We start from the raw sequence: 14062 nt of genomic DNA, 5'->3' as shown, positions 1-14062 counted from the left end.
CATGGGCTGGAAATGGACTAAGAGTGAAGCGATGTGGACAAACAACGGCTGACTCTGCTGTCTCATTCAGCTTTTAGCCAGAACACAGAGCACACATATTGCAGAGGCATTAAAGAACTAGTCCTGTATCTCCAACATCTTCTTCATTAGCCTGTCCTCTTTCTATCCTTTTAGCCTCTTAGGGAGCTTCAGGACCTTAGTCTTGCTTAAAAGCCTTCATAGGACACATAAAGCCTTCCCAAACACTCACCTCTTGCCAAGTTATTCACAACCAAAGAAACTGCCCACCACAGGCTGCTGGCATATTAATCCTCCACTTGAAAAATATCAATGGACTCTGATTTTGCATGTGCTTGAAGCTCTGTGTATTTATCCCCCTGGCTGGCTCCTGCACCCACACAGTCTCTTCCAGTATCCTCTGCTCCACTTCAGCCTTGCCCTGGGTGCCAAGCCCTGCTCCGGGCATCACACAGGGTACCAGCACCAAGATCACCTCTTGGCCAAAAAAGAGCCTCCAGTCCTCTTTGCTGATACTGAACAGGGAAAACTTATCCAGATGTTGCAGAACAGAAGCCTCCCACCTGCCTGCAAGCCCTGTGCCCTGCCCCCCAGGTGGAGGAGGGGACCCACACTATCTGGGGGGCAGGGGCAGCTTGAGGTGGGACTTCAGCCCCAGGGCTTTGTCGACCACATCGGGGGGCTGCAGGCTGTGCCACTGGGCGAGGGGCTGGCGGGGGTTGGACAGCATGTCGGACCAGTGCCGCAGCTGGTTGCCCGTGGCTCGGCAGCCCAGGAAGAGCTTGCCAATGGGCTCATTCCTGCTCACTTTGTCGTGATCCCAGACGGAGATGACCACATCCACGTTCTGTAGGGGGGGCACAAGAAAGAGAGTCAGTGGGACGGGTCTCACCACAGTGGAGACCCGCTCAGCACTGGGCACAGTAGGGAAACCCACCTGGATCTGATTGAAAGGCACCTCAAAAACAAACACCTCATTGAAGTAAGGGCTTAAAGTGTTTTTCTTCACACTTGTGGTCTTCTTCTTCCATTTCTTCCTGTTCAGGATGAGATGCACCTTCACAAAAGGATCTGAGAAGAGAGAGGACACAGCTGGCACAAGTGACAATTTTTGACTGAGGAGCTCAGCCATGAAACAGCTTCCTTGGGCTATTCCCAGAAAGAGCATGGCATCCCATTTGTCACTCCTCACGCTGACCATCCACCCCTCTTTCCCTTGCCAGCCACCCCAGAGCTCATTTCCTCCTGCCACAATACCATCCAGTCATGACATCTCCTCCTGGCAGATACCTCCAGCTCTGCCAGAAGCTGGAGCATCGGAGCTGGGCAAGAGCTGAGCATGGTCGTGGCAGCAGGAAGCGTCTTGGCACAAAAAGCTTTGAAGGCTTTGCAGCTCTGGGCGCCAGCGTTAAGGAGTAGGTAGGTCTGAGCATGAGCAGCCCCTACTGACCTGAGAGCCCGTGAGAATCCATCCGCTTCAGGTTCTTGGCTTCCAGGATGAGCACTGTCAGCTTGCCAGTGCTGGGGACATAGCGCAGAGAGAAGCAGATCTCGCCCAGCTGTTCTTCCTGATGGAGAGATGGCAGTGATGTGAACCCAGCAGAGGAGCCAGCTCACCTGAGGCTGCAGCACCAGGCTGGCCCCAGGTTTCCTGGGTCTCCCTCACCCTCATATTTGCTCTTAAGAGCCTGTTTCTCAGGGTGGTAGCAAGAGAAGCAACAGTGGCGGTTTCCTACCCACCAGGACCAACCTCCACTTTACTGGCTGCCACCAGGTCACTCCACTGCTCAATGACATGCTGCAGGCTGACAGTGGCCAGGGGCAGCCGGACCTCACCAATGATGTTGTGCTTGGTAAAACGGTTGAAGTCATAGATCTGCATCACCAGCGTAGATTCGGGCACCTCTGCCTGGGGTACCTGACGGGAAGACCCGAAAGCCTGGACTCACTCCTTGGTGGCAGCCCTGCCCCATGGGACAAAGCAGCAGATGCAATAAAAGGTCTTTCTCTCTGATGCTTCCCAATCCTGATTTCAAAGGCACCTCCCTGCCTGGAGAGGTTTTTGCCCAGGGAGCAGTGCTCATGCAACACTCTTAATGTGACAAAAACACATGCTCAGCTGTAGTTTCCTACCTGGAAAGTGAAGCTCTCGTTGAAGACAGGGTTGAGAGTCTTGCGGTAAACCTTGGTCTCATACCTCTTCTTCGTATTGGATGTCAGGTAGACGATCACATATGGATCGGATGTGCCTCCACTGTCCATGGCCTTCAGCTCAGCTGCCTGCTTCACGCCAACCTTCAACTTAAAAGGAGTGATGCATGAGGTCACCAGGTGGAGGAGGATGGGGCCAGATGACTGGGGGCTTGGTGAAAGCAAGTGAATGCAGAAGGGAGGATGCCTACATGCCACACAGGTGTGAGAGCCAGCAGGCTACAGGCAGGGGAAGGGGTGCAAGAGGGTAGAGTGCACCTCAGTAGGCAGCAAAGAGGGACCATGCGAGAATAAAGCCTTTTCACTGTTGAGCTGTGGCCATGAGCATCCCCACCTCCTGTGCACGGAAGATGTACTCCAGGGAGTACTGCAGCTTTCCTCGCCCAGTCTGCTCCACACCCCGCTCCAGGTCCTCCATCTCAGGCTGGACCTGTGGCAGAGAGCAAGACTACCCTTATGATGTGCTCAGCTACATCCTTGGCCACGCCATGCTCCCATCATCCCCGGGACCAGGCAGCATGGCAGCAAACCCCTCAGGGAGGAGGGAGGTGGGGGAGAGGGGAAAGCAGGACACACAAGGCTGGCCGTGGTGGAGCTGCTGACAGCATGCAAGCTGACTCTCTCCTTCTTCTTGGGCTTCTTCTTGCCACAGCAGCACCTGATGATGCAGATGAGGAAGAGGAGGAGGAGAATGGCCGCTGCCACAGCCACAGCGATGAGTGCCCATTTGGGTACTGGTGTGAGATTTAGGGAGCAGAGAGGGACAGAAGAGTTAAAACCGAGCAAAAACGTAACAAGTGCATTTAAATCCCTTCCTGGTGCTCCAGCATTAAGGACCTACACCTTGAAAACTGCCCCTATAATCCTGGACAGGGCCCATGCAGGGAGGCTGTGGCTGGAGACCATTCCCCAAATGGGCATCAAGGATGCCCTGTAATCTTCAGGTGCACTGCAGCACCACTCTGCAGCATCCCCTCCCTGACGGACCCCTCTGGAAAAAGAGATTTGGAGGGAGGAAGAAGTAGATACACAGCCTCAGAGCGCAGGAGCCCTGCCAGACAACACTGCCTGAGAGAGCAGGGCAAGCACCATCATACTCACGTGGGATGCGGCTAAGCCAGCCACTCAGGAAGCCTCGCTGGACCATGGTGGTGGTGGCCACGGGGCTGCCAGTGAGTGTGGAGGCTGTCGCTCTGCTTTTGCTGGCTGCCAGTGCCATGGCTAAGCTGGGGTGACCTGGGGACACAAGCAAAATTAACAGGGTGGGGATTTCCCTTCTGGTACCAGTGGCCCAGAGCTCTAATGAGAGGAAACACAATTAAAACATAAGAGGCCAGTGTAAGCATTTAGGGCTTGGCCACTTTGGCAATGAGGTGTGAAATGGAGCCAGAGGGAGCCATGGGCAGGGAGGGTTCTGGGCCAGACAGCCCCTTGCCCACAGCCTTATTTATATCCTTGTAAACCTGCCTTCAGAAAGGGAAGGGAGCGGGTAACTGGATAATGGAGTTTTCCTTTGGTCTTCAGAAAAGGGATCACCAGGCTGTAGGGAAAAAAAAAGTAGCTGTTTTATGTCAGCTCCTCCCTGGCCAGGCACGTGAAGGGTTTGCTCAGCCCCACCATTAGCTAACACCCTTTTCCCACTATTTCCCACCCTCTCACAGGGCTGAGGAATGGGAGGATTTGCTCCTGGGCTTGCAGCAGGGCTCGTGCCTTCACTGCAGGTGACAGTGATGCCTCCAGGCTGGGGTCATGCTGGCTGGAAAACTGCGTAAGCTTGACCTGTGCACATGGCAACACTGACGCAGCTTAAGGGAGGCTTCAAATTTAAAGCAGAATGGTTTTCCACTACTGCTCTCTGCACAGCAAGGCTCTTACTCTAGCATGAACACTTCCTCATAGCCAAGACTTCCTTCTTGCCTCCTTTCATGTGAGGAGCCGCAGCAGGAGAGGTGTGCCAGGAGCAGCCAGCAGGTCTGCAGCTATCATGGCACTGGTGGCACCTGGTCCCAGTGCCATGACTGAGGCTGGCAGGTATGTGCCTGTTTGCCCTGGCTGTCCCAGCTGCCTGCCCCACATCCCCGTGGGTCCCTGCCCAAGCAGCCAACACCAGCTTGCTCTGCCTGTGCTCTGCCCACCCCACGGGGACATGGATCCCTCCCTTGCAGAGGGATCGTATAGGAAGAAACCATTTCTGCACTTCCCTCCACTGAGTCCGTGAAGCCAGCCAAAGCCTTTAATTTTTCCAACAATGGGCTTTGCCACATGCAGGCATAGGGTTGGAAGGACACAAGAATTGCTGTCATCCCTGCAGCATCATCACTGGGGCAATAAAGGGCATGTTAAGTGACTTGCCCAGGGCCACCGGGGAGGTCTGTGCCATTGGACACCCAAGCTCTACTTACAGCTTCACCACCAGCAGCTTTAATGATCAGTTTCTCCTGTCCCTGCATGTGGAAAGCGGTGGCTGGTGACGTGCCTGTGGTATTTAGGAGGTGGCAGGCTGTGGCTTCAGGCTGTGGATGTGGGTGGACACAACAGCGCAGGCAAGCAGGCACCCACCCAGCACAGAATTAGGTGTCTCAGCACATTCTCCCTGCCAGGCCCCCCCATGGACTGTGTCACATTGGTGTGACATTGGCCCTGGTTTAAAACAAGCTCATCCCAGCCCCATGGCGTGAATTGAGCCACGTCAATTTCAGGGCGATGGGGACAGGGCTGCTGTGGACCAGAAGAGGCAGTGCAGCCTCAGTGGGCCTTGCAGGGAGCATCGAGCATCCCTGGAAAACGGGTTTGAGGAGCCTTGCTTCTCCCTCCCACCTGGTGCTGACTCGATTCCTGAAACCAGACTTACCAACAAGTCTCCTTCCCAGCCTCAGTCTCTCTTCCCTGATGTGCAGGCTCTGGGCACAGCCAATGCGTGCAGCAGGGGCATGCTGCAGGTGAGATGGGTCCCCACTGGGTGCAAAGCAGAGTGTGCAGCGAGGATGGTGGCTGCACGGCACGGACGAAACTGGAAAGTCTGCTTTGCCAGCCCAGGAAACAGGCGGCCCCAGCAGCACCATCAGCCCCACCTCACTGCTGACCCGAGCACTGCTCACGCAGGTGAAAAGCCAGAGGGGAACTCCCTGACAGACCAGGAAGTAAAAGCTGCCCTCCTGCCTGTAAGAAGCCTGTGGGCATCACTGCCCGGCTCTGTGCCACAGCAGATTTGCTTCTCCAAGTTATCCCTGCAGCAATGCTACGCCGGCTCACGTGGCTGCAGGCACTTAGCACAAGGGGACAGATACCTGCAAGGGGATGAGAGACATGCTGCATCCATCCCTGGTGAGCTCTGCACTTGGGGAGCCCAGCTCTTTGGCCCATAGGGGCACACATGGCACACCATGCGAGGGTCTGTGAAATGCATGTGGCAGCAGGGATGAACAAGGATGTTCCACTCCAACACAGGACAGAGCAAGGGGATACTGATTGGGTGGCTCCATTCCCCAGCACCAACAGGAGCAGCACCAGGCACATGGCCAGGAGTAACTTCACCAGCATCCCTGTCGTATTAAATTTATGCTTGCAAACTCCTTCCCTTGCTGCCGGTTCAGCCATGCTAGCCCAAAACCCACCTTCTCACCACAGATATTTGGGGCGGTGCTGTAAGCAAGGAGAAGTACCACTGGTGCCTGATGGCTGACACAGGGGAGAGGCCCCAGAAACCAGACCCTTCCCAGCACTGCCTGGCCAGCCCAGCTGACCAGTCCTGCCAGATTTTCACATGACCACCAGGGCATTGCCACAGCAGGAGAAGTGCTGAGGCTTCACCTCAGCCACCCAAAATACAGCCCTGCTCACAAGTGCCCTCCACTACTGCTGCTCAGAAAAGCATCATCTTCAGGAGCAGGACATGCTGTGAGAATGCTGCAGCAAAGCTCGGGGGGAGGGGAGGGGGGGGGGGGGGGCACACAGACGTCGAAACACTTTTTGCTCTAATTTGGCAGTCGCAAAGAATGCACGGGAGAAATGCATAAGGGGAGCAGCGGTAAGAGGGAAGATGCCCAGTAAAATCACTTGGGGAAAGGGAGTTTGTCTATGCATGCTAAAAGCTGAGCATTATCAGCAGTCTTTTCAACGGGCTGTTAGAGAGAAGCATCTTGGTGAAGTCAAGCTGCACAGGACTCTGACTGCAGCTCACACTTTGGTAATGCTAGTGATAACTTGGTGCTATGCAGGGAGACGGCTGCTTGGCCTTAACGCAGGTGAGTTTGGTCTCCTTGGCAGGACCCAGGCTGGGGAGGCTGTTGCTGGATCAACTTCCACTGGCAGGGCAGGGACATGCCCCGGCTGGGGGAGGGAAAAGCTGCAGTACAGCAGCATCTCCTCTGTGCAGCCCCTATCCCCCTGCCCCAAATCTCACTCTTGGGCAGAAAGGGGGTGTTGAAATACCTTGGCATCATGAGCCTCACAGGGCTGGGTGGTGCACAGCCAACCTGGAAAAGCAAGATCCCAGCCCAAAAATCACTCCTGCAGAGAGCAGTATGTAAGAGGCAGCTTTCAGAAAAGAAGGGAAAAGGGCATAAAACATTACAGCAAAAATGTGTATGTGGTGAGCCCCACAACCGCACCGCACCAGCCTTTCTCCCAGGCCCAGCTCCCTACACCTGACTGCATACGCTGCAAGCCGACCTTCAACACGCACCCGTATTTTCCAGTGAAAACCACAACCATCACGTGTTCAAGGGCTGGGAAATGAGAGGTCTGGAGGCACACTGTAAATACCTCCCTACAGAAACAGACATCGCTGCAGTGCCTGTGGGCAGCGAGTGGCGACTGAGCTCAAGTTCCAAGGGAGCCAAAAAACAGGATCACCGCTGCCAGCGCTGCCCCGCTGCGGCCATGGCGAAGCCTCGGCAGCCTTGAGCGGCCTGTGCAGTGCCGGATGGGAAATGCAGTCTGGTCCTACTGCCTACAAATCCCAGCACGCCAGGGAACGGAGCTGCGTCCCAGCCTAGCCCCTGTCTGCTTCCGGCCAGCACGGGGAGGGGGGGAAATATAAACAGCAGCGTCTTGGGCAGAAGTGGGGTGTTGTCTCGGGACAGGCTGCTCTGGGAGCAGCGGCAACGCTCACGGTGAGTCCGTGCTTTCCTCTCTAGCCGAATCCCGGCTGTGTGCGGTGGGGTGCTGTCTGCTCCGTGCTGCGCGGCTCTAGGGTGAGCGGCGGGACCAGCGAGCACCCAAGGGAATGCCTTTCTGTGTGTCTGGCATCGCATATATAGGGGTTGCTCGCAACGGGAATGTGCGCACATATGCGTGTCTGTATGCAGACAATGCTGCCGTTATTAGGGGCAGGGAGATGGAATGGAGAAGTCAGGCTCGGCTTGCAGCGCTTGGAAGAACAGGGCAGATGTGAGAGGTAGGTGTTCTCTCTCCGGGAGCGGCTGCTCAGTTCCACTGCCTCATCTCCTTTGGTTGTCACTTTTGGAAAAGTACTTGGCTGAAATTCTGTCAGGGGATGGTTTCTCCCACCCTGTGCCCAGCTCTCTGGGAGGAGACCCCTTCCCAGCATGGAATATGGGTGGAGGAACAGACAGATATTCAGCATCTCCTGGCTTTCCAGGGCCCCCTGTCTGGTGGAGCAGTCCTGCCAGCACAGCTTTCCACCCTAGGGGCAGTCAGGGAGTGCACACTCAAGCATTCAGCCCCCGTGGCAAGACTCTGGTTCTCGGGACTCATATGAGCCAAGTGTATTTCCTATCAGCCTAGGCAACAGTTTGCAATCCCTGAATAATAATTAATTAAGAAAACTGGGCAAAATTGAAGGTCTCCCTGAAGACCCTAACTTGCCCTTTACACTGGCTTTGGTCTGTGCTTGCACAGATCAGTACTGATTACCCAGTAATCAGGTGGGACATGAACTGGTAAATGAGATTTTAACCCCATTGGCATTCCCAGCACATCAGTGTAGAACAGTCTTCGGTGCCTTTGCTCCCCAGATAAACCCTGCAGTGTACTTGTAGGAGCCACTGAGTGGAAATAATCACCATGGGATCCCACTTGGTGGGAATGGGAACAGTTCCCGTCCCACAGGCTGAATCCTAAAAGTCTAGTACATATAAATGCAGTGTACAGCATAGTTGTTACAGAAACCACAGGACCTGGGTGTACAAAAATAATGGGGTTTATGATTCAGCTGCTAGGCATAGGCAGACCACGTAACCACCACAAGCCTTTTGTCTGCCAGAGCTGGGTTAGCACAGCCTGCACAGAGGCCTTCAGTGCAGGGGCTAGTTGGCTCACAGGCCTGTGCAGGAGCAGACCAGCCCCATCAAGGGGCATCCCATCCTGCACCCAAGCCCACACCATACATCTCTACTTACTCAGACCTTTTCCTTTTACAGCTGCACACACAGTGAACTTGCTTATTTGTGGCTACAGATTCACCATTCAAGCAAAAGTAGCAAGAAGTATGTGAACTAGAAGGCTATCCATAAAATCTGACTAATTTTGGCTTTTAAAACCAGACTTACTTTGCTTGAAAAGAGTTCCACAACTGCCTTCAGCAGTTCCCCCAGAGGAAAATACTTTTGGGGAGGCAGGGGGGAATCTGTGGGTGAAAAGCTACTTTTCCATCATATTTAATTGGAACTATTCGACAGGGTTTTCCCGGAGCAGAGCTGTTGTCAGCATAAGCAGGTTTATTTGGGCTGCTCCACTTGGCAAGTAGGATGTCCCCTATCTCCCTCTCCCCCCTCTCTAGGGGTTATAGTATATCAGCTTAATTGCATATTTTCTCTCTAAGGCTGAAAGTCAAAGACGGCAGATCCTGAAAGCACAGTCATAAACACTGATGTGAAACAGGTAAGAAGGTGTTCATTACAAAACACATCCTGTATTTCTAAAGCAAGTTTTGAAAAGCCACTGCAGGAGAAGACACACCACAACCCAAAGATGTGGTGGCCTGAATTGCTTGTGCCTAGGTTTCAGCAGAAGTGGCTTATTCCAGGCCTGCTGGGCACCTGGTCCCAGTGAGGTCTATGTGATTTCCACATGGGAAGAGGTTGTAGGGCTGATCCTCTAGTTGCATGGACATTTGCTCACACTTGAATGTTGGAAGACCCTCTACATACACAGAGATTTTATTAGACTCTTCAGAAGACACAAATAAAGGGTAAAACCAGCAGTATGCACAAAGACACCTAGCAGTGCCCAGCTCAGCACAAACATGATCATGGCTGTACTGTGCCCACAAACAGCAAAATCATGAAGCAATCCCCTCTGGTGTAAGTTGTCCTCAGAGCATGTGGCACTTACCAGACAGGTTAGGGTTTCACAACTGCCTGCCCCTGGAAGAGGCCTGGTGGCACCTCTTCTTCAAAGTCAGTCTGGCATCAGGAACTGTGATGCCTCCCACATCCAACCCCACCACCCTGGTAAGGAGACCCCTCTCCCCACCCCCCTCATCCCTAACTATGCGAAAACAGGGTTGTTTCTCTCACAGCCCCACCTCCACAAGCTCCTTCTTGGCTGTCCCCTAACCAGTCTTTCCTCCACATCCTGCAGAAAGATCTCAGTGAGGCACTCGTCATTGCAGTGACCACCAGGGCCATCTTCAGCCTGGAGGAGGAGCACAGGCTCTACCTAGAGAAGGGCAAGGAGGAGTACACAAGGCACCAGCAGGCCAACCAGGACAAGCCCCTGCCACCAGGCACAGCCTTTGCCTTCATCCAGGTGAGCCCCCCCAGCTGGCCAGGGACACATGCAGACACTCACAGGATGGGGTGAAAGCTCAGCTTTCCTGGCCTTGGGTCTCAGCTCCCATCGCAGGGCACAGATATGCCTGCTCTGGCCTCTTGGCCCTATTGCAGTGCATTGAGACCTATGCTCTTCACCAGCCCCACATGTCCACCTCCCCCCTGGTGGAATATCCTGCTCCCTACTCTCCTGGCAATGGCTTTTGCAGGATGGTTGCTCTGTCTGGTTCTCTATAACATGCCTGCCTTGCCCTAGCTGACAGATGTAGCAAAACTCACTAACTGCAAAAAAGAGTCCCAGCAAAGCCATTGCAGTCGTGCCCCTCCAAGCAGCCTCATCATCTCCTCGCAGGCAGTGCAGCATGTGAACAAGAAGATCCTGGAGAGCAACCCAGCAGAGAAGGACCTCTTTGATATCCTGGTGCTCTCGAACAACAGCCCTGAGAGTGGTGTGCGCATCATCAACAGTGCCAAGCACTATGGTAAGGGGGATCCTGTCCTCGGTGGTGCCTGCTTCCTCCCAGGGAGGATGCAAAGCAGAGAAGGTACCACTGTGGAGCATCAGTGGCAAATGCAGAGCCAGGGAGTACAAGGGGAAGGGGTTATTTTGGAAACAAGCCCAACTCCTGCAGCTTGCCCAGGGTGCTGGAAAACACTCAAGGTACAGGCTCCTGGCTCCCTTCAACCGCATCCTTCACACCAGGGGATATGGCAGCCTTTTGCATAGCCAAGGCATCCTTTGGCAGCTACTGAAGAATCAAGAGTTCTTAAAAACCCTAAATCCCAGCATGCTGTCAGGAAGGCTCATTTAAGAGGGGTAGGGGATGAAGGGAATATTTAACTGCACTCTGCAGTTTCATAGAAGCAACAGGGCAAGAAGATACAGAATGGGCAGGCTCCTCACACAGCACTGAAATGTTAGTTGCCCCAAGCTCTGCAGTAAAGCACACAGAGTCTTGGGGAAGGGGCATCTGTGAGGAGAATGTTGCTCCATAACAGACTTTGCTTATATCCCTTGACCCAAAGGCCTGGAAATCTCCAAGTTCTGCTTTGTCAGCAATGAAGACTCTACACAATGCCTGAAGTCCCATGGGGTCAAGCTCTTTCTCTCAGCTGACAGGACAGATGTCTGCAATGCCCTCCAGAGAGGTGTGTTCTCCCCTTCAAACCCACCACATTTCTCCCAAGCAGCTCAGTACCAAGAGGTAATGCCAGATCCCATGCTCTCACGGGGGCAAGGGATTGAATGGCACATTGATTACCTGTCTGGTCCTGAATAGTTCAGTCTCCCCCTCTGTCCCTACCAGTAGCCTGCAAACACACCAGGCTTTCTTAAGATGCCTTCACAAGTCACCAGGAGCTTTATGCACAATTCTGGCCACGGTCTAGTCATTCCCTGCCTGGCATTTATGCCCTTCTAACCAAAGATGCTGTCCATGGCTGCTCTCTGCATCAGTGAGAGTGCATTGGCAACTCCCAGGGCTTGTGAGTATGCTATAGAATTTTGCTTTCTTGGTACATGCAGAGTTATCATGTGCTCAGTGATAGATGTAAACACATGCTTGACCTGGATCAGAGGGAGTGCACTCTAGTACACAGCAGATCACCTCCTTGGCACTTTGCTTGGGTATAAGCACATCAGCTGGCTAAGTTCCTTCAAGGTCAGGAGAAAGCCATCTGCAGCCTGGGCCTCCCTACTCTGAGCAGCACATTCCTGAAGCTTCACTGAACAGGATCATTGCTCTGACAAGTATCTCTCATTGAGGGGTCTGGGTCCACAAAGAGGGCAGACAGGGAACAGATGTAGGAAGAGACCTGTAATTAAGCCAATTACCCCAATCAAGTGGAGGTGCCAGTGCCTATTACTCACAGCACAGAGTGCTAAATCTGGGCATTAAAGTCAGGTTTGGCAGGGTGAACAAGCACCAGTAGGACGACTCCTCATGCCTACACAGCCACTCATCACCTCTTAGCAGATCTCGGTATCTCATCAGTCTGATCAACAGCGCTTTCTCACCCATGCCTATTAGGGAATAACAAAGCCCTAGAAAGTCTGGGCTGACCTCCACAGAAAGCCTTGGAGATCTCAGTATCGCAATGTGGGATGGGGTCATGGCAGAGGTGCAGGGATAATCTGTCCATGCATGAGAGCTGCCCCCAGGAGGGGTGTCCCTCCTGAGCCCACCTTGCCCTGTCCCGCAGGCGTCTCAGCAGCGCTCGTCTTCCAGCAGGAGGTGCAGGTCCCCAGCATCCCGCTCTGTGTGGTGTTTGACGGGGATGCCGTGCTCGTCTCCAACAAGACAGACCAGATCTTCCAAGAGCAGGGGCTGGAAGAGGCAGTGCAGTATGAGCAAGCAATGGAGGATGTGCCCATGGGAGAGGTGAGCAAGCCACCTCACTTTCATGGACGCCCACAGGCTCTGTGCCCACCACGAGCATCTCCCCTGCTAGGGCTTTGTTATGAGTAGCCAGATAAACCTTCCAGGTTCCCTTTGCATCTACCACTTGGTGCCTGGTGTGGGCCCGATCTGGTGTCCCACTGGAGATGGATCTGGCCTCATGTCTCCTAGAAGTGAGCACCAGCTCCGCAGTATCCAGGGTTGTAGTGACCCCGAACATCACCTTTTGTAGGGTGGGACCTCTTGCTATGCAAGTCCCTGCAGGACTCAGACCCAGAGGCACTGCTCCCTAGGATGTACCTTCCTGATCAATTTGGGATTAGGAACATCACAACACCCACCTTCCTCCCAAGCACCCCAGTGGACAGGACCAGTCCCAGCATTGCCTAAACCTGCACCCTGCAGTCATCCTGTGCTCTGCAGAGCCCCAGGAAGAGGGACAAATGGCTTGTAAAGGCAGAGTAGATATCTCCTTATTTCTCAGCCACTCTTAAATGCCTTGCTGTGCTGCCAGGGTCCCCTGAAGGCTTTTGCCATGCACCTTGGGAAGATGTGCAAGAAATTCAGCCAGGAAAAATTCCCCATCCGCACCTACCTGGTGACTGCCCGCAGTGGCCGGGACATGGGCATCCGAGCCATCAAGACACTGCAGGAATGGAGTCTGGAAATTGACGAGGCTTTCTTTATGGACAGGGCTCCCAAGGGCCCTATCCTTGCCCAGATCCAGCCCATTTTCTTTGACGATGGGCTTCATAACATCCAGGGAGCTCAGAATGTGGGTGTACCCTCTGCCTGGGTCCCCTCCTGCTGCTGATGGGCTGCAGGCCAGCTGCCCTCCTTCCTAGCAGCACAGGGAACTGGGCCAATTGAAGACACACCTTCTGGGATGGAGAGGGGAGAATTTCCTAACCTGCACCAAGCAAACCTCAGGGAAAGGGGCAAGAGCATTGCATGAGAGCATGGACTACCAGGCAAGACTTGGTGCTCATTTCTGCTCTTCATATGAGGTCCTTGAAGTCTTAGGATAAAGCCAAAAGATGCAACTACTCCACAAAGGAAGGACACTTTTACCGTGAGACTGAGAACTACCACCTACCTGCCCTGTAGGATCTGGGGACCTTTCTGCAAAGAAATAAATGAACCTATTGCCACACACATGAGCTAAAAGAAGCATAAAACCAAGCCATAAAAACATTAGCTTTGGGTGTGTTCAGATGGTCTTAAAGATTTATTTCCAGGACCTCTGCCCAAAGGAAGCCTTCGAGACCCTACCTTCCCAGACGCGCTCAACTTGTTTTACTGAAGAAGCTGATAAGCTAGTAAGTTCAGGCAGCTCCAGCCAAACTCAGCAGAGGGGAAAAGGCTCCAAAGCTCTAAAGGACCTATAAGCTTTTTAGAAACGGGTGACCAGGTTGAAGAAAGCCCAGCTATTCCCCCTTATAAAAAAGATTACAGCATAAGTCACCTTTCCTTCGGCATGCAGGCTCCTCACAGAGTGCCCTTAGGAGACCCACACCTGCAGGACACGCAGGTTACAGAGCTGCAGGAGAATGGGACAAGGCTGCAACCCAGCTCTGAGGTACATCCAAGAGACACAGCTGCCATATAGCTCTGATGCTCCACCAGGAGAGGGCACTGGAGTTGAGCTGCCTACAGCACAAGCCATGCAGGGCCAGGGCTGCAGGGGCCAAAGCAGAA

General features: G+C 53.6%; 2 protein-coding genes across 2 annotated transcripts; one reads left to right on the top strand and one right to left on the bottom strand.

Moving 5' to 3' along the window:
- Positions 1-341: 341 nt before the first annotated feature.
- SYT8 (synaptotagmin 8) lies at positions 342-5306 on the bottom strand. Its single transcript, XM_062609351.1, has 9 exons — positions 5081-5306; positions 3331-3465; positions 2806-2963; positions 2564-2659; positions 2152-2319; positions 1769-1936; positions 1469-1586; positions 956-1089; positions 342-865 (listed from the first exon to the last, which is right to left on the bottom strand). The coding sequence occupies exons 1-9, from the start codon at positions 5289-5291 to the stop codon at positions 632-634; spliced, it is 1422 nt and encodes a 473-aa protein (XP_062465335.1). The 5' UTR covers positions 5292-5306; the 3' UTR covers positions 342-631.
- A 3712-nt stretch (positions 5307-9018) lies between these two features.
- LOC134158957 (cytosolic 5'-nucleotidase 1A-like) lies at positions 9019-13824 on the top strand (the record flags this gene model as incomplete). Its single annotated transcript, XM_062609416.1, has 6 exons — positions 9019-9072; positions 9775-9942; positions 10318-10447; positions 10992-11114; positions 12168-12346; positions 12879-13824. Coding segments are annotated over 6 exons (954 nt in total), but the record flags the coding sequence as incomplete, so codon positions are not given.
- Between the last annotated feature and the right edge of the window lie 238 nt (positions 13825-14062).

Source organism: Pezoporus occidentalis, unplaced genomic scaffold (genome assembly GCF_034315485.1).
Source record: "Pezoporus occidentalis ecotype Australia unplaced genomic scaffold, CSIRO_AGI_Poc_V1 ctg137, whole genome shotgun sequence".
NCBI lineage: Eukaryota > Metazoa > Chordata > Aves > Psittaciformes > Psittacidae > Pezoporus > Pezoporus occidentalis.
This window is presented reverse-complemented; position numbering and strand designations above follow the sequence as displayed.

Excerpts from the sequence above, each read along its gene's own strand:
- SYT8 (XM_062609351.1), bottom strand. The coding sequence starts at position 5,291 with ATGGTGCTGCTGGGGCCGCCTGTTTCCTGGGCTGGCAAAGCAGACTTT. Across the intron at positions 2,320-2,563 it reads ACATCTTCCGTGCACAGGAG|TTGAAGGTTGGCGTGAAGCA; the intron begins GTGGGGATGCTC and ends ACTCCTTTTAAG. Across the intron at positions 1,090-1,468 it reads GGATTCTCACGGGCTCTCAG|ATCCTTTTGTGAAGGTGCAT; the intron begins GTCAGTAGGGGC and ends CTCTCTTCTCAG.